The 20,652-nt window shown below is 54.5% G+C and overlaps 1 protein-coding gene across 1 annotated transcript in view; it reads right to left on the bottom strand.

Annotated features, from left to right (window-relative positions):
• Window positions 1–20,652, bottom strand: part of rab11fip4a (RAB11 family interacting protein 4 (class II) a) — a 72,289-nt gene that overhangs the window by 17,156 nt on the left and 34,481 nt on the right. The window contains 6 exon segments of the mRNA XM_080183727.1: window positions 927–1,030; window positions 1,811–1,910; window positions 4,415–4,441; window positions 8,101–8,235; window positions 8,957–9,130; window positions 12,177–12,403. Coding sequence (XP_080039853.1) covers window positions 927–1,030; window positions 1,811–1,910; window positions 4,415–4,441; window positions 8,101–8,235; window positions 8,957–9,130; window positions 12,177–12,403 — 767 coding nt within the window.

Raw genomic sequence — 20,652 nt, 5'->3', positions numbered from 1 at the left:
ACCCCACCCCCAACCCCCCACCACCAACCCCCCACCACCACCCCATCCCCAACCCCCACCCCCTACACCCCCCACCACCCCATCCCCAACCCCCCACCACCACCCCAACCACCACCGCCACACCCCCCAACCCTCCCACCGCCACACCCCCCAACCCCCACACCCCCCAACCCTCCCACTGCCACACCCCCCAACCACCACACCCCCCAACCCCCCAACGCCACACCCCCCAACCCCCCACCGCCACACCCCCCAACCCCCCACCGCCACACCCCCAACTCCCCAACCGCCACACCCCCCAACCCTCCCACCGCCACACCCCCCAACCCTCCCACCGCCACACCCCCCAACCCCCCCACCGCCACACCCCCCAACCCCCCCACCGCCACACCCCCAACCCCCCACCGCCACACCCCCCAACCCCCGAACCGCCACACCCCCCAACCACCCCACCGCCACACCCCCCAACCCCCCCACCGCCACACCCCCCAACCCCCCCACCGCCACACCCCCCAACCCCCCCACCGCCACACCCCCCAACCACCCCACCGCCACACCCCCCAACCACCCCACCGCCACACCCCCCAACCCCCCCACCGCCACACCCCCCAACCCCCCCACCGCCACACCCCCCAACCCCTCCCACCACCACCAACCCCTAACCATCCCCACCACCCCCCACACCAACGCACACCACCACCCCCCCTCTCCCCTCCCACAGCCCCCTCCACCAACCCAACACCACACCTCCACCACCACCAGCGACCCCACCTCAACGCAACCAGCGATCCACCACCACCACAGCAACCACCACCAAACCCCTCACCTGAGACAGGGGGATGGGCTCCACTCAATACTATCCAATCACAAAACACAACCCCAAGCTGGGAAACTGGGTAACAGGAAGCAGGGAGCTGATTGGTTACCTGTGCACCAGTTGTGTGTTTTCTTGTTTGAGTTTACTTTTCTGGTCACCATTCAGTAAACACTCGTTCTCCAATTCAGAAACCTTCTTCTCCAGATAGCTCACCTACACAGAAAAATAGAGAGATATTCAGCACCAACTGTCCCCCATCAAACACTCCCAGGACAGGTACAGCACGGGGTTAGATACAGAGTAAAGCTCCCTCTACACTGTCCCCATCAAACACTCCCTGGACAGGTACAGCACGGGGTTAGATACAGAGTAAAGCTCCCTCTACACTGTCCCCCATCAAACACTCCCTGGACAGGTACAGCACGGGGTTAGATACAGAGTAAAGCTCCCTCTACACTGTCCCCCATCAAACACTCCCAGGACAGGTACAGCACGGGGTTAGATACAGAGTAAAGCTCCCTCTACACTGTCCCCCATCAAACACTCCCAGGACAGGTACAGCACGGGGTTCGATAGAGTAAAGCTCCCTCTACACTGTCCCCCATCAAACACTCCCAGGACAGGTACAGCACAGGGTTAGATACAGAGTAAAGCTCCCTCTACACTGTTCCCCCATCAAACACTCCCAGGACAGGTACAGCATGGGGTTAGATACAGAGTAAAGCTCCCTCTACACTGTCCCCCATCAAACACTCCCAGGACAGGTACAGCATAGGGTTAGATACAGAGTAGAGCTCCCTCTACACTGTCCCCATCAAACACTCCCAGGACAGGTACAGCATGGGGTTAGATACAGAGTAAAGCTCCCTCTACACTGTTCCCCCATCAAACACTCCCAGGACAGGTACAGCACGGGGTTAGATACAGAGTACAGACGTCTCAGGCTTCAGATTGTTGTAGAATGAACTGACTTCCTTCTGCTAAGATTCTCACCTTTTCAGTGATGTCGTTATCGCAGGAGTCGATGCTATCTCGGAATAAATCCTCTGTGCTGCCATTACTGCTGCTAATATTACTGTTATGGAAAAGCTGCCTAGGGAGAAATAACCAGAATATTTATTCTAACAGAGATTGATCCCACGCTGTGCTTGTGTTATACAAAGTGAAAGGTCACGCTACAGAAGGGTCACATTATGGAAAGGTCACAGAAACATAGAAACTCGAAGCGGGAGGGGGCCACTTGGCCCTTCCAGCCTGCTCCCCCATTCATTCTGATCATGGCTGATCATCAAATTTAATATCCTGATACCCCCTTCCCCCCCATATCCCTCGATCCCTTTAACCCCAGGAACTATATCTATCTAATTCCCTGAAATCAGACAATATTTTGGCCTCAGCTACTTTCTGTGGTAGTGAATTCCATACATTCCCCACCCTCTGGGTGAAGAAATTTCTCCTCACCTCAGTTCTAAAAGGTTTACCCCTTATCCTCAAACTCTGACCCCTAGTTACATAAGAACATAAGAAATAGGAGCAGGAGTAGGCCATCTAGCCCCTCGAGCCTGCCCCACCATTCAGTAAGATCATGGCTGATCTGTCGTGGCTCAGTTCCACCTTCCCTCCCTCTCCCCATAACCCTTAATTCACTTGCCTACCAAAAACCTATCTACCTGCGTCTTAAAAATATTTAGCGAGGTAGCCTCCACCACTTCAACAGGCAGAGAATTCCAGAGATTCACCACCCTTTGAGTGAAGAAGTTCCTCCTCAACTCCGTTCTAAACCACCCCCCACTTTATCTTGAGGCTGTGCCCTCTAGTCCTACTATCCTTTCTGAGCGGGAAGAGTCTCTCCACCTCTATCCTATCCATCCCATTCACCATCTTATATGTCTCAATGAGATCTCCCCTCATTCTTCTAAACTCTAACGAGTACAAGCCTAGTTTATTCAGCCTCTCCTCATAGTTCAATAAACTAGGCTTGTACTCGTTAGAGTTTAGTTCTGGACTCCCCCCACCATTGGGAACATTCTTTCTGAATCTACCCTGTCTAACCCTGTTAGAATTTTATAAGTTTCTATGAGATCCCCTCTCACTCTTCTAAACTCCAGTGAATATAATCCTAATCGACTCAGTCTCTCCTCATATGACAGACCTGCCATCCCCAGGAATCAGCCTGGTAAACCCTCGCTGTGCTCCCTCTATAGCAAGGACATCCTTCCTCAGATAAGGAGACCAAAACTGCACACAATACTCCAGGTGTGGCCTCACCAATGCCCTGTACAATTGCAGCAAAACATCCCTATCCCTATACTCAAATCCTCTCGCTATGAAGGGCAACATACCATTTGCCTTCTTTACTGCCTGCTGTGTCTGTGTGCTTACTTTCAGTGACTGATACACGAGGACTCCAAGGTCTCGCTGAATATCCCCATCTCTCAATTTACACCCATTCAAATAATAATGTCTTCCTATTATTGTTACCAAAGTGGATAACCTCACATTTATTCACGTTACACTGGATCTGCCATGCAGATACTCACACACTCAGCCTGTCCAAATCACACTGAAGCATCTCTGCATCCTCCTCACAGCTCACCCTCCCACCCAACTTTGTATCATCTGCAAATTTGTATCATCCGGTTTCCTCCCACACTCCAAAAGACATGCTGGTTTGGGTGCATTGGCCATGCTAAATTCTCCCTCAGTGTACCCAAACAGGTACCAGAATGTGGTGATCAGGGGATTTTCACAGTAACTACATTGCAGTGTTAATGTAAGCCTACTTGTGACAGTAATAAAAAAACTTAAACTTAAAATCCCACATGCTTTAACTTTACATTGTAGTCTGTTATGTGACACCTTGTCAAAAGCCTTCTGAAAGTCTAAATAAACCACATCCACTGGTTCACTCAGCTCTGCTAGTTACATCTTCAAAAAATTCCAACAGATTCATCAAGTATGATTTCCCTTTTGTAAATCCATGCTGACTTTGTCTCATTGTACCACTGCCTTCCAAATACTGAGTTATGAAATTCTTGGTAATGGACTCTTGCAATTTCCCCAGTGCCGATGTTTGGCTCACTGCTCTGTAGTTCCCTGATGTCTCTCCACCTCCCTGTTTGGAAGTTTTTTGAAAGGCCGAGTGATGGAGCGGCCGTGGCCTGGATGGCCCGCCCCCCTGGAGGGCCCGCCCCCCTGGATGGCCCGCCCCTGTGGATGGCCCACCCCCTGGACTGCCCGCCCCCTGGAGGGCCCACCCCCAGGATGGCCCTTCCCCCAGGGGACCCGCCCCCTGGAGGACTCACCACCCCCCCCCCCCCCCCCCCCGGAGGCCCCCCCCACGGAGGACCTGCCCCCCCCTATGACCTACCCCCCTGGAGGGCCCACCCTTTGGAGGGCCCACCCCCTCGGCAGCTCACAATATGGAAGATGCCACTTTGGAGCATTGGATGAAATTCTGCTTTGCATTCTGGACAATCTGATTCTACTGATCAAGTTGTCTCAGGTTCAGAAGTCACTTCCCCACGAGAAGCTGAATCCAGCCCTCAATTTTTGACTCTGGCCGTTGACAGAAAGAACAAGTGAAAAAATCCTTACCTCCCAAAAGCAGTTGACGAGATCTTCCTTGTTAATGACACAGTGAAACATTCTGATTCTAGCCCCTGTCTCCAAACCCCTCAACCTCTGCTCAGAGGTCCTGACCCCGGTAAGTGTCCTGACCCTGGTCAGAGGTCCAGTTAGATTCCCACCATCTTAGCTTCAGACTGTCTGGACACCACAGGTTGTGGAGCCACTATGGAGCAGACCCCAAAATCCAAGCTCCTGACAGATGATTGGTTGTTCCAAAGAATCACTGTTAAATAACCACTGTTATTTGTCATTTATTTTAATGATTTGGATGAGAATATAGGAGGCATGGTTAGTCAGTTTGCAGTTGACACCAAGATTAGTGGCATAGTGGACAGTGGAGAAAGTTATCTCCAATTGCAACGGGATCCTGATCAATTGGGCCAGTGGGCTGACGAATGGCAGATGGAATTTAATTTAGATAAATGTGAGGTGATGCATTTTGGTAGATTGAACCAGGGCAGGACTTCCTCAGTTAAAGGTAGGGCGTCAGGGAGGGTTACAGAACAAAGAGATCTCGGGGTACATGTTCATAGCTCCTTGAAAGTGGAGTCACACGTGGACAGAGTGATGAAGAAGGGTGGCACGGTAGCACAGTGGTTAGCACTGCTGCTTCACAGTTCCAGGGACCTGAGTTCGATTCCTGGCTCGGGTCACTGTCTGTGTGGAGTTTGCACATTCTCCTCGTGTCTGCATGGGTTTCCTCCAGGTGCTCCAGTTTCCTCCCACCGTCCAAAGATGTGCGGGTTAGGTTGACTGGCCATGCTAAAATTGCCCCTTAGTGTCCTGAGATGCGTAGGTTAGAGGAATTAGTGGGTAAAATATGTAGGGATGTGGGGATAGGGCCTGGGTGGGATTGTGGTCGGTGCAGACTCGATGGGCTGAAGGGCCTTTTTCTGCACTGTAGGGTTCTATGATTCTATGAAGAAGGCATTCGGCATGCTTGGTTTCATTGGGCAGAACATTGAATACAGGAGTTGGGATGTCTTGTTGAAGTTGTACAAGACATTGGGAAGGCCACACTTGGAATACTGTGTACAGTTCTGGTCACCCTATTATAGAAAGGATATTATTAAACTGGAAAGAGTGCGGAAAAGATTTACTGGGATGCTACTGGGACTTGATGGATTAAGGGGAGGCTGGATAGACTGGGATTGTTTTCTCTGGAGTGTAGGAGGCTGAGGGGTGACTTTATAGAGATCTATAAAATAATGAGGGACACAGATCAGCGAGATAGTCAATATCTTTTCCCAAAGGCAGGGGAGTCTAAAACTAGAGGGCATAGGTTTAAGGTGAGAGGGGAGAGATACAAAAGGGTTCAGAGGAGCAAGTTTTTCACACAGAGGGTGGTGAGTGTCTGGAACAAGCTGCCAGAGGCAGTAGTAGAGGCAGGTACAATTTGTCTTTTGAAAAGCATTTAGACAGTTACATGGGGATGATGGGTATAGAGGGATTTGGGCCAAATGTGGGCAATTGTGACTAGCTTAGTGGTTAAAAGAAGGGTGGCATGGACAAGTTGGGCTGAAGGGCCTGTTTCCATGCTGTAAACCTCTATGACTCTGACTCTAATTGCCCTTGGGAAGATGGTGGTGAGCTGCCTTCTTGAATCGCTGCAGTCCATGTGGTGTAGGTACATCCACAGAGCTGTTCGGGGGGAGGTTCCAGGATTTTGACCCAGCAACAGTGAAGGAACAGTGATATATTTCCAAATCGGGATGGTGAGTGACTTGGAGGAGAACCGCCTGGTGGGGGTGTTCCCAGTTGTCTGCTGCCCTTGTCCTTCTAAATGGTAAAGGCCATGAATTCGGAAGGTGCTGCCTAAGGAGCTTCAGTGAGTCACTGCAGTGCATCTTGTAGATGGTACACATGTCTGTCACTGATTGTCAGTGGTGGAGGGAGTGGCTGTTTGTGAAATGGTGCCAATCAAGCAGGACTGCTTTGTCCTGGATGGTGTTGAGTTTCTTGAGTATTGGAGCTGCACCCATCCAGGCAAGTGGGGAGTGTTCCATCACACTCCTGTCTTGCGCTTTGTAGATGGCAGACAGGCTTTGGGAAGTCAGGAGGTGAGTTAGTCACTGCAGGATTCCCAGCCTCTGACCTGCTCATGGAGCCACTGTGTTATATGGCTGGTCCAGTTTAGTTTCTGATCAATGGGTGTTGATAGTGGGGGATTCAGTGATGTTAGTGCCATTGAATATCAAGAGTTGATGATCAGATTCTCTCTTGTTAGTGATGGTCATTGCCTGGCATTAGTGTGAAACGAATGTTATTTGTCATTTGTCAGCCCAAGCCTGGATATTGTCCAGGTCTTGCTGCATTTGGACATGGACTGCTTCAGTATCTAAGGAGTTGAGAATGGAACATCCCCACTTCTGACCTTATGATGGAAGGAAGGTCATTGACGAAGCAGCTGAAGATTGTTGGGCCAAAGACACTGCCCTGAGGGACTCCTGTAGAGATGTCCTGGAGATGGCTGACCCTCCAAACATCACAACCATCTTCCTTTGTGTCACTGTGGGTCAGCACAGGGTTATCACTGGGTCACTGCAGGGTCACTGTGGGTCAGCACAGGGTTATCACTGGGTCACTGCAGGGTCACTGTGGGTCAGCACAGGGTTATCACTGGGTCACTGCAGGGTCACTGTGGGTCAGCACAGGGTTATCACTGGGTCACTGTGGGTCAGCATAGGGTTATCACTGGGTCACTGCAGGGTCACTGTGGGTCAGCACAGGGTTATCACTGGGTCACTGCAGGGTCACTGTGGGTCAGCACAGGGTTATCACTGGGTCACTGCAGGGTCACTGTGGGTCAGCACAGGGTTATCACTGGGTCACTGTGGGTCAGCACAGGGTTATCACTGGGTCACTGCGGGGTCACTGTGGGTCAGCACAGGGTTATCACTGGGTCACTGCAGGGTCACTGTGGGTCAGCATAGGGTTATCACTGGGTCACTGTGGGGTCACTGTGGGTCAGCACAGGGTTATCACTGGGTCACTGCAGGGTCACTGTGGGTCAGCACAGAGTTATCACTGGGTCACTGCAGGGTCACTGTGGGTCAGCACAGGGTTATCACTGGGTCACTGCAGGGTCACTGTGGGTCAGCACAGGGTTATCACTGGGTCACTGCAGGGTCACTGTGGGTCAGCACAGAGTTATCACTGGGTCACTGCAGGGTCACTGTGGGTCAGCACAGGGTTATCACTGGGTCACTGCAGGGTCACTGTGGGTCAGCACAGGGTTACCACTGGGTCACTGTGGGGTCACTGTGGGTCAGCACAGGGTTACCACTGGGTCACTGTGGGGTCACTGTGGGTCAGCACAGGGTTATCACTGGGTCACTGTGGGGTCACTGTGGGTCAGCACAGGGTTATCACTGGGTCACTGTGGGGTCACTGTGGGTCAGCACAGGGTTATCACTGGGTCACTGTGGGGTCACTGTGGGTCAGCACAGGGTTATCACTGGGTCACTGTGGGGTCACTGTGGGTCAGCACAGGGTTATCACTGGGTCACTGTGGGGTCACTGTGGGTCAGCACAGGGTTATCACTGGTTCACTGTGGGGTCACTGTGGGTCAGCACAGGGTTATCACTGGGTCACTGTGGGGTCACTGTGGGTCAGCACAGGGTTATCACTGGGTCACTGCAGGGTCACTCACCTGTTTGCTTTCAGTTTTTTGAGGCGAGCTTCCAGGTCATTCAGTAGATTCATCTTCCTGAAGCACTGGGAACAGTACACATCCAGGAACTGACTGTTAAACACATGCCTCATCTTGCTCGGGGTCTGACCAGCACTGAGACACAAATCAACCCATTAATAACCCGCAATAACCCTTTAATCAACCCAGTAACAATCTATTAATAATCCCTGATCACAGAGATTAATCCATTAATAATCCTAATCCAAAACTCACAGCTCAGTTCTCTAGACCGCTGTGACCCACTCTGCTGTCACTCTCTAACTCTCCTCATTGTGGCTTCAGTGATGAAGGATTTATTACCAACCATTCTCCCTGTGTCTATGTGGGTTTCCTCCGGGTGCTCCGGTTTCCTCCCACAGTCCAAAGATGTGTGGGTTAGGTTGGTCGGCCATGCTAAACTGCCCCTCAGTGTCCTGAGATGTGTAGATTAGAGGGATTAGCGGGTAAATATTTAGGGATATGGGGGGTGGGCCTGGGTGGGATTGTGGTCAGTGCAGACTCGATGGGCTGAATGGTCTCTTTCTGTACTATAGGGGTTCTACGATTCTATGATAAACAGACAAACAAGGATCTAGCAGGACAGAATGAATGCACCGTTACTCTCCACTCCTCCCCAACACAAGCCTGCGCCTTTGCATCCAATAGTGCAGGAGACCGAGCCAATCACTCCATGCAATCTGCATGATCACGTGAGCCTCAGGGACTTCCCCTTAAAGGAGCCTCTCTACCACACTCTCCCAATCTATTTCATCTTCAATTACTCCCACTCTCCCCCTCTACAACCCTGAGCTTTGATGAGAGTCCTTTCACTGACCTGGAGGATACAGATGATCCCAGGTCGGAGAAACCATTGGTTCTGCTTTCATCATCAGGACAGGGGCTTCCGGGGATGAAGTCTGTCTCATCCGCCTCTCCATAATCCTCATACTGTTCCTCGGTGCTGAGAAGGGGACTGTTGGATGGTTCAGAGAAAGAGGGAAGGTCAGATCTGCAAACAGAAGGAGATGGAGTCAGTGTTGTATTCCGGGTTACTCCGACATTCCAACAGGTGGGAAGGAGTCGGGGTGAGCGCAGGAAGAGCTGATCAATGGGCAAACTCTCAATCCCAGCTCATCACCTTAAACAGAACACATTCCGAGCACTAACCAGTGACCAGGAACTGAAAGAGAAAATGCTGGAAAATCTCAGCTGGTCTGACAGGGTGTGTGGAGAGAGAATCCAGCCAACCTTTCCACTCACTCCGAGTCACAGTTTGCTCTCTCGAGTGTGAAGCATATATTCCGATTCTCAATCCAAAATTGTGCATTTTCCCTGCACTGCGGGCTTGGATTTTATTTCTTTTTCTCCTGCCTGGGATATCATCAAAAGCTTTCTGAAAATCTAAATACATGCAGTGTCCTTTCATCTCTACTCAATTATCCCCAAAAGACATCAAGTATACTTTGTTTTTATTCATTCCTGGGACCTGGGTGTCGCCGGCTGGGTCAGCATTTATTGCCCATCCCTGGTTGCCCTTGGAGGGCAGCTGAGAGTCACCCACATTGCAGTGGCTCTGGAGTCACATGTAGGTCAGACCGGTTAAGGACGGCAGATTTCCTTCCTAAAGGACATTAGTGACCCAGATGGGTTTTTCTGACAATCAACAATGGTTTCATGGTCATTAGTAAATTCTTAATTCCACATATGTATTGAATTCAAATTCCACCATCTGCCATTTTGGGATTTATACCCAGATCCACAGGGATTACTCTGGGTCTCTGGATGAGTAGTCCAGTGACAATCCCTGATGCCTCTCCTTAAGGAAGGGATTAGGAGCCTCTTGGCCCTCGAGTCTGCTCCACCATTCCGTAAGGTCAGATGTTAGACTAAGTGCCCCGTACTTTCCTGCTTTCTCTCTCCCTTTCATTTTGAATAATGAAGTTACTTTCACATTTTCCAATCTAATAGAACATAAGAAATAGGAGCAGGAGTCGGCCACCTGGCCCTTCGAGCCTGCCCCGCCATTCAGTAAGATCATGGCTGATCTTCATTAGTCTAGTGAATTTTGGAAAATTAAAACCAAATCATCAACTCTCTCACAAGCCACTTTTAAGTCCCTGGGATGAAGTGAATCCGGACTTGGGGATTTGACAGCCCGCAGCTCCAACAACATGCTCAGTATCCCTTTCCTGGTGACTATAATTTTCCTGAGTTTCTCCCTCCCTTCATTTTCTGAATTACAGCTATTTCTGGGACACTACTTGAATCCTCTACAGTGAAGACCAACACGAAACACTGACTCAATTCATCTGCCATCTTCTTATTTTCCATTCTTATTTCCCCAGACTTACTTTCTATCGGACTAATGCTCACTTTGTTAACTCTTTTCTTTCATAAATAACGATAGAAATTCTTACTATCTTTTCAAATTTATCCATACAAATTCTTATTATCTGTCTTTATATTTCTAGCTAGCTTTCTATCACAATCTAATTATTCCTTTCTGATTAATCCTTTTGTCATCCTTTGCTATTTTTATAATCTGCTCGACTGTCTTGTTGTAATTATATACTCTTGCTTTAAGTTTGATGTTGTCTAAGGGTGGGATTCTCCCAAAAAAATTCTAGCTGTTGAATTTGCGAGAAAATGAGTAATTCATGTTGGTTTTTTCAGTGGGACTTCAGCCTGGACTCTGAACTGCAGAGGTCACCAACATGAACCAGGGGTCAGGGCCTATTCCCACCCAGACTCTGCGCACGTGCAGTGGCCCCAAACTGTCAGCCTCCCGTTGTGGCCAGCTCAATCACGGGCCAGCCCAGGACCTTCACAATGCTGCCCCCATCTCCCCACCACCCCCCCACCCCATGGCCCAATCACTGTCCCCCTGGCCATTCCCAGGTCTCCCCAATCCCATTCTGCCCCAATCTTCAGCCCTCCCCACCCCCCCCCACCCACCCACCATCCCCACAGGCTGGCACTGCTGGGGTGCCCATGTTCAGGGGGCACCACCACTCTAATCCCACCCCCCGGGGGTCCTTGATTGCCCCTCCTTCACTCCAGCGGGGAGCTAGTGTAAATCCCCTCTGGAATGAAACCCCCTGGCTGGGGTGGGGTGAGGGGGGGCAGGGTGGTGGGTGGGGTGGGGAGGTGAGAGGTGAGTGGGCCTGGACAATTCAATCCCAAACCACTATTACCAGTTAAATTATATTGAAATGAATATTTAAATGCTAGTCCTGCCTCCCCGCTGAGTTCCCTGTGATGAGGCGGAATCTCTTCACTCACAGGGTGGTCAGTCTGGAATCCACTCCAACAGGAAGTAGTTGAGGACAAAATGTTGCATGTTTTTAAAAAGCAGTTAGATATCTCACCCAGAACAAACAGAGGGATTGGGGAAAGGGGGGGAAGGGGGGGAAATCAGGATATTGAATTCAATGATCAAAGTGATTGGTGGAGCAGGCTGGAAGGACTGAGTGGCCTCCTCCAGGTTTCTAATACACAAAACTAAATCTACACTGGACGGATCCCCAGTTGTTTCTTTGACTTCCTGCTCCAGAAACCCCAGCTGGTAGACACAGTGGGAATCTCTCCCACGCAGCGTTTGTGCTAATGAGGGTAACACAGCCTGTGTGTGAATTGAAGTCATTATTACTGGGTTCCCAAGCTGCATACAGGGCTAACGTTACCAATACCGTTTCACTGCCCCTTGCTGTTCCCCAGTTCCACTGGAACTCGTTGTGTTTCTGACCCTTCAGTCTCTGACCCTCTCTCAGTAATGGACTGAACTTCCCATTTATTAATAACACTAACCAACCCCGTTTCCCAATCCCACTATCCTCCAAAATGAGAAATATCCTGATACATTCATTCCCCGTCTCACTCACCCTGGAACCAGGGCTCTGCTATGGTAATTAAATCATCCCCATTTCACTCCATTTATGCCTCCTTGGGGATCAAGGGGCAGGAGTGAGGGGCAGGAGTGAGGGGCAGGGGTACGGGGCAGGGGTACGGGGCAGGGGTACGGGGGAAGGTCAGGGGTCAGGGTGAGGGTCACTTACTGTTCTGTCCCAGGCAGGAACAAGCTGACTATCTGACCTCCATCCTGATCCTCCGTGCCTGGTTCTGGTGCCTCTGGGTTCTGGGTGTTCACACTGACGCTGTCCATGTCAGACTCGTGCACAATGGCCGGCTGGGCAAGTGTCATCGCATCGTCGTCAGGGTAAAGTTCACCCTCACTCTCTGCCAAATCGCAATCCAGGAACCCACTGTCCGTCACTCGGGAATCCTGGAGACAAACACAGACAGTTAGAAAAAGGATAGGGGCCACCCAGGAACAGTCAGCGTCACAGGGGAACGGTCAGTGTCTTGCGGGAATGGTCAGTGTCTTGCGGGAATGGTCAGTGTCTTGCGGGAATGGTCAGCGTCACGCGGGAACGGTCAGTGTCACAGGGGAACGGTCAGTGTCACGCGGGAATGGTCAGTGTCACGCGGGAACGGTCAGTGTCACGCGGGAACGGTCAGTGTCACGGGGGAACGGTCAGTGTCACGCGGGAACGGTCAGTGTCACGCGGGAACGGTCAGTGTCACGCGGGAACGGTCAGTGTCTTGCGGGAATGGTCAGTGTCACGCGGGAATGGACAGCGTCACGGGGGAACGGTCAGTGTCACGGGGGAACGGTCAGTGTCACGCGGGAACGGTCAGTGTCTTGCAGGAATGGTCAGTGTCTTGCGGGAATGGTCAGTGTCTTGCGGGAATGGTCAGTGTCTTGCGGGAATGGTCAGCGTCACGCGGGAATGGTCAGTGTCACGCGGGAATGGTCAGTGTCACGGGGGAACGGTCAGTGTCACGGGGGAACGGTCAGTGTCACGCGGGAACGGGGAACGGTCAGTGTCACGCGGGAACGGGGAACGGTCAGTGTCACGGGGGAACGGTCAGTGTCACGCGGGAACGGTCAGTGTCACGCGGGAACGGTCAGTGTCTTGCGGGAATGGTCAGCGTCACGCGGGAATGGACAGCGTCACGGGGGAACGGTCAGTGTCACGGGGGAACGGTCAGTGTCACGCGGGAATGGACAGCGTCACGCGGGGAAGGTCAGTGTCACGCGGGAACGGTCAGTGTCACGCGGGAACGGTCAGTGTCACGCGGGAACGGTCAGTGTCACACGGGAACGGTCAGTGTCACGGGGGAACGGTCAGTGTCACGGGGAACGGTCAGTGTCACGGGGAACGGTCAGTGTCACGCGGGAACGGTCAGTGTCACACGGGAACGGTCAGTGTCACGGGGGAACGGTCAGTGTCACGGGGAACGGTCAGTGTCACGCGGGAATGGACAGTGTCACGGGGAACGGTCAGTGTCACATGGGAACGGTCAGTGTCACGCGGGAACGGTCAGTGTCACACGGGGAACGGTCAGTGTCACACGGGAACGGTCAGTGTCACGCGGGGAACGGTCAGTGTCACGCGGGAACGGTCAGTGTCACGCGGGAACGGTCAGTGTCACGCGGGAACGGTCAGTGTCACCGGGAACGGTCAGTGTCACGCGGGAACGGTCAGTGTCACGGGGAACGGGGAACGGTCAGTGTCACGCGGGGAACGGTCAGTGTCACGCGGGAACGGTCAGTGTCACGCGGGAACGGTCAGTGTCACGGGGAACGGTCAGTGTCACGGGGAACGGTCAGTGTCACGCGGGGAACGGTCAGTGTCACGCGGGAATGGACAGTGTCACGGGGAACAGTCAGTGTCACACGGGAACGGTCAGTGTCACGGGGGAACGGTCAGTGTCACACGGGAACGGTCAGTGTCACACGGGAACGGTCAGTGTCACGGGGGAACGGTCAGTGTCACGGGGGAACGGTCAGTGTCACACGGGAACGGTCAGTGTCACGCGGGAATGGACAGCGTCACGCGGGGAAGGTCAGCGTCACACGGGAACGGGGAACGGTCAGTGTCACACGGGAACGGGGAACGGTCAGTGTCACACGGGAACGGTCAGCGTCACGCGGGAACGGTCAGTGTCACACGGGAACGGGGAACGGTCAGCGTCACGCGGGAATGGTCAGCGTCACGCGGGAACGGGGAACGGTCAGCGTCACGCGGGAACGGTCAGCGTCACGCGGGAACGGTCAGCGTCACGCGGGAACGGTCAGTGTCACGCGGGAACGGGGAACGGTCAGTGTCACACAGGAACGGTCATTGTCACGCGGGAACGGTCAGTGTTCATTGTCACGCGGGAACGGTCAGTGTCACACGGGAACGGGGAACGGTCAGTGTCACACGGGAACGGGGAACGGTCAGTGTCACACGGGAACGGTCAGTGTCGCGGGGGAACGGTCAGTGTCGCGGGGGAACGGTCAGTGTCACGTGGGAACGGGGAACGGTCAGTGTCACGCGGGAACGGGGAACGGTCAGCGTCACGGGGGGAACGGGGAACGGTCAGCGTCACGGGGGGAACGGTCAGTGTCACGGGGGGAACGGTCAGTGTCACGCGGGAACGGTCAGTGTCACACGGGAACGGGGAACGGTCAGTGTCACGCGGGAACGGTCAGTGTCACGCGGGAACGGGGAACGGTCAGTGTCACGCGGGAACGGTCAGTGTCACGCGGGAACGGGGAACGGTCAGTGTCACGCGGGAACGGGGAACGGTCAGCGTCACGGGGGGAACGGTCAGTGTCACGGGGGGAACGGTCAGTGTCACGCGGGGAACGGTCAGTGTCACGCGGGGACGGTCAGTGTCACAGGGGGAACGGTCAGTGTCACGGGGGGAACGGTCAGTGTCACGCGGGGACGGTCAGTGTCACGGGGGGAACGGTCAGTGTCACGGGGGGAACGGTCAGTGTCACACGGGAACGGTCAGTGTCACGCGGGGACGGTCAGTGTCACGCGGGGACGGTCAGTGTCACGGGGGGAACGGTCAGTGTCACGGGGGGAACGGTCAGTGTCACACGGGAACGGTCAGTGTCACGCGGGGACGGTCAGTGTCACGGGGGGAACGGTCAGTGTCACGCGGGGAACGGTCAGTGTCACGGGGGGAACGGTCAGTGTCACGCGGGGAACGGTCAGTGTCACGCGGGGACGGTCAGTGTCACGGGGGGAACGGTCAGTGTCACGGGGGGAACGGTCAGTGTCACACGGGAACGGTCAGTGTCACGCGGGGACGGTCAGTGTCACGGGGGGAACGGTCAGTGTCACGCGGGGAACGGTCAGTGTCACGGGGGGAACGGTCAGTGTCACGCGGGGAACGGTCAGTGTCACGCGGGGACGGTCAGTGTCACGGGGGGAACGGTCAGTGTCACGGGGGGAACGGTCAGTGTCACGCGGGGAACGGTCAGTGTCACGCGGGGAACGGTCAGTGTCACGCGGGGAACGGTCAGTGTCACGCGGGGAACGGTCAGTGTCACGCGGGGAACGGTCAGTGTCACGCGGGGACGGTCAGTGTCACGCGGGGACGGTCAGTGTCACGGGGGGAACGGTCAGTGTCACGGGGGGAACGGTCAGTGTCACGGGGGGAACGGTCAGTGTCACGGGGGGAACGGTCAGTGTCACGGGGGGAACGGTCAGTGTCACGGGGGGAACGGTCAGTGTCACGGGGGGAACGGTCAGTGTCACGCGGGGAACGGTCAGTGTCACGCGGGGACGGTCAGTGTCACGGGGGGAACGGTCAGTGTCACGCGGGAACGGACAGTGTCACGGGGAACGGTCAGTGTCACACGGGAACGGTCAGTGTCACAAGGGAACGGTCAGTGTCACACGGGGAACGGTCAGTGTCACGCGGGAACGGTCAGTGTCACGGGGGAATGGTCAGTGTCACACGGGAACGGTCAGCGTCACACGGGAACGGTCAGTGTCACACGGGAACGGTCAGTGTCACAAGGGAACGGTCAGTGTCACACGGGGAACGGTCAGTGTCACACGGGAATGGTCAGTGTCACACGGGAACGGTCAGCGTCACACGGGAACGGGGAACGGTCAGTGTCACACGGGAACGGGGAACGGTCAGTGTCACACGGGAATGGTCAGCGTCACGCGGGAACGGTCAGCGTCACGCGGGAACGGTCAGCGTCACGCGGGAACGGTCAGCGTCACGCGGGAACGGTCAGCGTCACGCGGGAACGGTCAGCGTCACGCGGGAACGGTCAGCGTCACGCGGGAACGGTCAGCGTCACGCGGGAACGGTCAGCGTCACGCGGGAACGGTCAGCGTCACGCGGGAACGGTCAGCGTCACGCGGGAACGGGGAACGGTCAGTGTCACACGGGAACGGTCAGTGTCACGCGGGAACGGGGAACGGTCAGTGTCACACGGGAACGGTCAGTGTCACGCGGGAACGGGGAACGGTCAGTGTCACGCGGGAACGGGGAACGGTCAGTGTCACGCGGGAACGGTCAGTGTCACGCGGGAACGGTCAGCGTCACGTGGGGAACGGTCAGTGTCACGCGGGAACGGGGAATGGTCAGTGTCACGGGGGGAACGGTCAGAGTCACGCGGGAACGGTCAGTGTCACGGGGGGAACGGTCAGTGTCACGGGGGGAACGGTCAGTGTCACGGGGGGAACGGTCAGTGTCACGGGGGGAACGGTCAGTGTCACGCGGGAACGGTCAGTGTCACGGGGGGAACGGTCAGTGTCACGCGGGAACGGTCAGTGTCACGGGGGGAACGGTCAGTGTCACGCGGGAATGGTCAGTGTCACGCGGGGAAGGTCAGTGTCACGGGGGGAACGGTCAGTGTCACGGGGGGAACGGTCAGTGTCACGGGGGGAACGGTCAGTGTCACGGGGGGAACGGTCAGTGTCACGCGGGAATGGTCAGTGTCACGCGGGGAAGGTCAGTGTCACGCGGGAACGGTCAGTGTCACGGGGGGAACGGTCAGTGTCACGCGGGAACGGTCAGTGTCACGGGGGGAACGGTCAGTGTCACGCGGGAACGGTCAGTGTCACGCGGGGAAGGTCAGTGTCACGGGGGGAACGGTCAGTGTCACGGGGGGAACGGTCAGTGTCACGTGGGGAACGGTCAGTGTCACGGGGGAACGGTCAGTGTCACGCGGGAACGGTCAGTGTCACGGGGGGAACGGTCAGTGTCACGGGGGGAACGGTCAGTGTCACGCGGGAACGGTCAGTGTCACGGGGGGAACGGTCAGTGTCACGGGGGGAACGGTCAGTGTCACGGGGGGAACGGTCAGTGTCACGGGGGGAACGGTCAGTGTCACGCGGGAACGGTCAGTGTCACGGGGGGAACGGTCAGTGTCACGGGGGGAACGGTCAGTGTCACGCGGGAACGGTCAGTGTCACGGGGGGAACGGTCAGTGTCACGCGGGAACGGTCAGTGTCACGGGGGGAACGGTCAGTGTCACGGGGGGAACGGTCAGTGTCACACGGGAACGGTCAGTGTCACGGGGGGAACGGTCAGTGTCACGCGGGAACGGTCAGTGTCACGCGGGAACGGTCAGTGTCACGCGGGAACGGTCAGTGTCACGGGGGGAACGGTCAGTGTCACACGGGAACGGTCAGTGTCACGGGGGGAACGGTCAGTGTCACGCGGGAACGGTCAGTGTCACGCGGGGAACGGTCAGTGTCACGCGGGGACGGTCAGTGTCACGGGGGGAACGGTCAGTGTCACGCGGGAACGGTCAGTGTCACGGGGGGAACGGTCAGTGTCACGCGGGGACGGTCAGTGTCACGTGGGAACGGTCAGTGTCACGCGGGAACGGTCAGTGTCACGGGGGGAACGGTCAGTGTCACGGGGGAACGGTCAGTGTCACGCGGGAACGGTCAGTGTCACGCGGGAACGGTCAGTGTCACGCGGGAACGGTCAGTGTCACGCGGGAACGGTCAGTGTCACGCGGGAACGGTCAGTGTCACGGGGGGAACGGTCAGTGTCACGCGGGAACGGTCAGTGTCACGTGGGGAACGGTCAGTGTCACGCGGGGACGGTCAGTGTCACGCGGGAACGGTCAGTGTCACGCGGGAACGGTCAGTGTCACGCGGGGACGGTCAGCGTCACGCGGGGACGGTCAGCGTCACGCGGGGACGGTCAGCGTCACGCGGGAACGGTCAGTGTCACGCGGGAACGGTCAGTGTCACGCGGGGACGGTCAGTGTTACGCGGGAACGGTCAGTGTCACGCGGGAACGGGGAACGGTCAGTGTCACGCGGGGACGGTCAGTGTTACGCGGGAACGGTCAGTGTCACGCGGGAACGGGGAACGGTCAGTGTCACGCGGGAACGGTCAGTGTCTTGCGGGAACGGTCAGTGTCTTGCGGGAACGGTCAGTGTCACGCGGGAACGGTCAGTGTCACGCGGGAACGGTCAGTGTCACGCGGGAACGGTCAGTGTCACGCGGGAACGGTCAGTAAGTGTCAGGTGAGTAAAGGTTGCTGTAAATAGATTTTATTTAATGTTATTCCAACAGTTCTTTTTTCAAGCTCCTGATTAGAGAAAACCCGTCACAGGCCAGAGATCAAAGCATTCACCATTTAACACAACTTAGCAAAAGGAACATGAGGATTTTATAAACACGCACATGGTTTGGAAATCTGCAGTAGGATAACATTGTGAATTTTTATTTAGGTTTGGGCGTGTTCTGAACTCAGTAACTAAATCAAATGGACTTGATTCCAATGATATGATCCAGGGGTAACTGTCAGTAAGAGGAGGAGACACAGAGGCTGGGGACAGTCACCACACACTCACTTTCTTCCAGACTGATAACTTTCTGTAACAAACTCCACACTCAAACAACATGAGGTCATTCAGCCCATTGACTCTCTTCTGGTATTTAACGAGAGCACAAAGATTTCTATCTCAGCTCCATTTATTTACCTTGCTGCAGATTCCTAAACGAGTAAAACTCGGAGTCTCCGTTTTGGAAGCTCTGATTAACCGTTTACCTCCCAGTCCACACTCAGCCTTATTTTTTTCATTCATGGGACATAGGCATCGTGGCTGGGCCAGCATTTATTGCCCATCCCTAATTGCCCCTTGCGAAGGTGGTGATGAGCTGCCTTCTTGAATCACTGCAGACCCTGAGGGGTAGGTACACCCACAGAGCTGTTAGGGAGAGCGTTCCAGGATTTTGACTCAGTGAAGGAATGGCGATATATTTCCAAGTCAGGACACTGGGTGGCTTGGAGGGGAATTGCCAGGTTGTGGTGTTCCCAGGTATCTGCTGCCCTTGTCCTTCTAGATGGAAGCAGTTGTGGGATTGGGGAAGGTGCTGTCTATGGATGTTTGGTGAGTTCCTGCGATGAATCTTGTAGGTAAGACACACTGCCGCTACCAAGCGTCGCTGGGGGAGGGAGTGGATGTTTATGGAAGGGTAACTTTCGAGCGGGGCTGCTTTGTTCTGGATGGCATCGAGCTTCTTGAGTGTTGTTGGAGCTGTGCCCATCCAGGCGAGTGGAGTCAGGTGGTGGGTTACTCTCTGCAGGATTCCCAGTCTGGGAGCAGCCCTCCCACAATCGCATCTTTCTGGAGAGTGTTGCAGATTTGATTACGCTGTGAGCAAAGAACTTGCTCAGTTCTGGGTGACAAAGGTTGGTAAAGTTGAAGGCTTTGGATAGAGAGCGGAAAAGATTCCAGAGAATGGTTCCAGGGATGAGGAACCTCAGATATGGACACAGATTGGAGAGGTCAAGAATGATAAACTGAGAGGAGATTTGATTGCGATGGACAGAGTGGATCGAGAGAAACTGTTCCGATTGGTGGACAGATTGTGAATGTGAGAGCACAGACTGAGATGATGAGTAAAAGCAACGGCAAGGTCAGGAGAAACATTTTCCAGCAGCCAGTGGTTCAAGTCTGGATGCGCTGCCTGGGAGTGAGCTGGAGGCAGCTTCAACTCAGGCTTTCCAGAGGAAACTGGATCACCAAATAACAAAGAACAACACAGCAGGGGAAACAGGCCCTTCGGCCCAATGAGTCCGCACTGCCATCTTAACAATGTGCATTTCCTCCTCCACCCTTGACCCATGTCTATGCTTATGGAAGCCCAACTGGATTCCAGGAAGAAAGCAGGTGAGTGCGTGCAGGAACACTGCTGATTAGTAAGCTAGTGTACATTCACAACGTTCCGTGGCTCCAGCTATAACAACAGGATTGCACCCAAGTTCTGGTCACTGCCCGTCTGGAAGGGTGCGAGGGTGCCTGAGGGGGTGCGGGATGGAATTTACCAGAACAGTTCCAGGGATGATGGATTTTAGCTCCAAGGTTAAGGTGGAGAAACTGGGGTTGAGCTTTTGGGAGCAAACGAGATTGAAAGGTGATTGGATAGAGGTGTACAAGATGGAAACATTTAGTTCATAGAACATAGGACATAGAACATTACAGCGCAGAACAGGCCCTTCGGCCCACGATGTTGCGCCGACCAGTTACAAAAACAATGACCCACTAACCTAAACCAATCCCTTTTCGTCCATAAACCTATCCAGAGATCTCTTAAACGCCCCCAAACTAGGCGCATTTACAACTGCAGCAGGCAGGGCATTCCAATCCCTCACCACCCGCTGGGTAAAGAACCTACCCCTGACATCCGTCCTGTAGCTACC

The sequence above is a fragment of the Carcharhinus amblyrhynchos genome, unplaced genomic scaffold (genome assembly GCF_965287045.1).
Source record: "Carcharhinus amblyrhynchos unplaced genomic scaffold, sCarAmb.v2.hapA scaffold_392, whole genome shotgun sequence".
In the NCBI taxonomy this organism is placed as follows: domain Eukaryota; kingdom Metazoa; phylum Chordata; class Chondrichthyes; order Carcharhiniformes; family Carcharhinidae; genus Carcharhinus; species Carcharhinus amblyrhynchos.
This window is presented reverse-complemented; position numbering and strand designations above follow the sequence as displayed.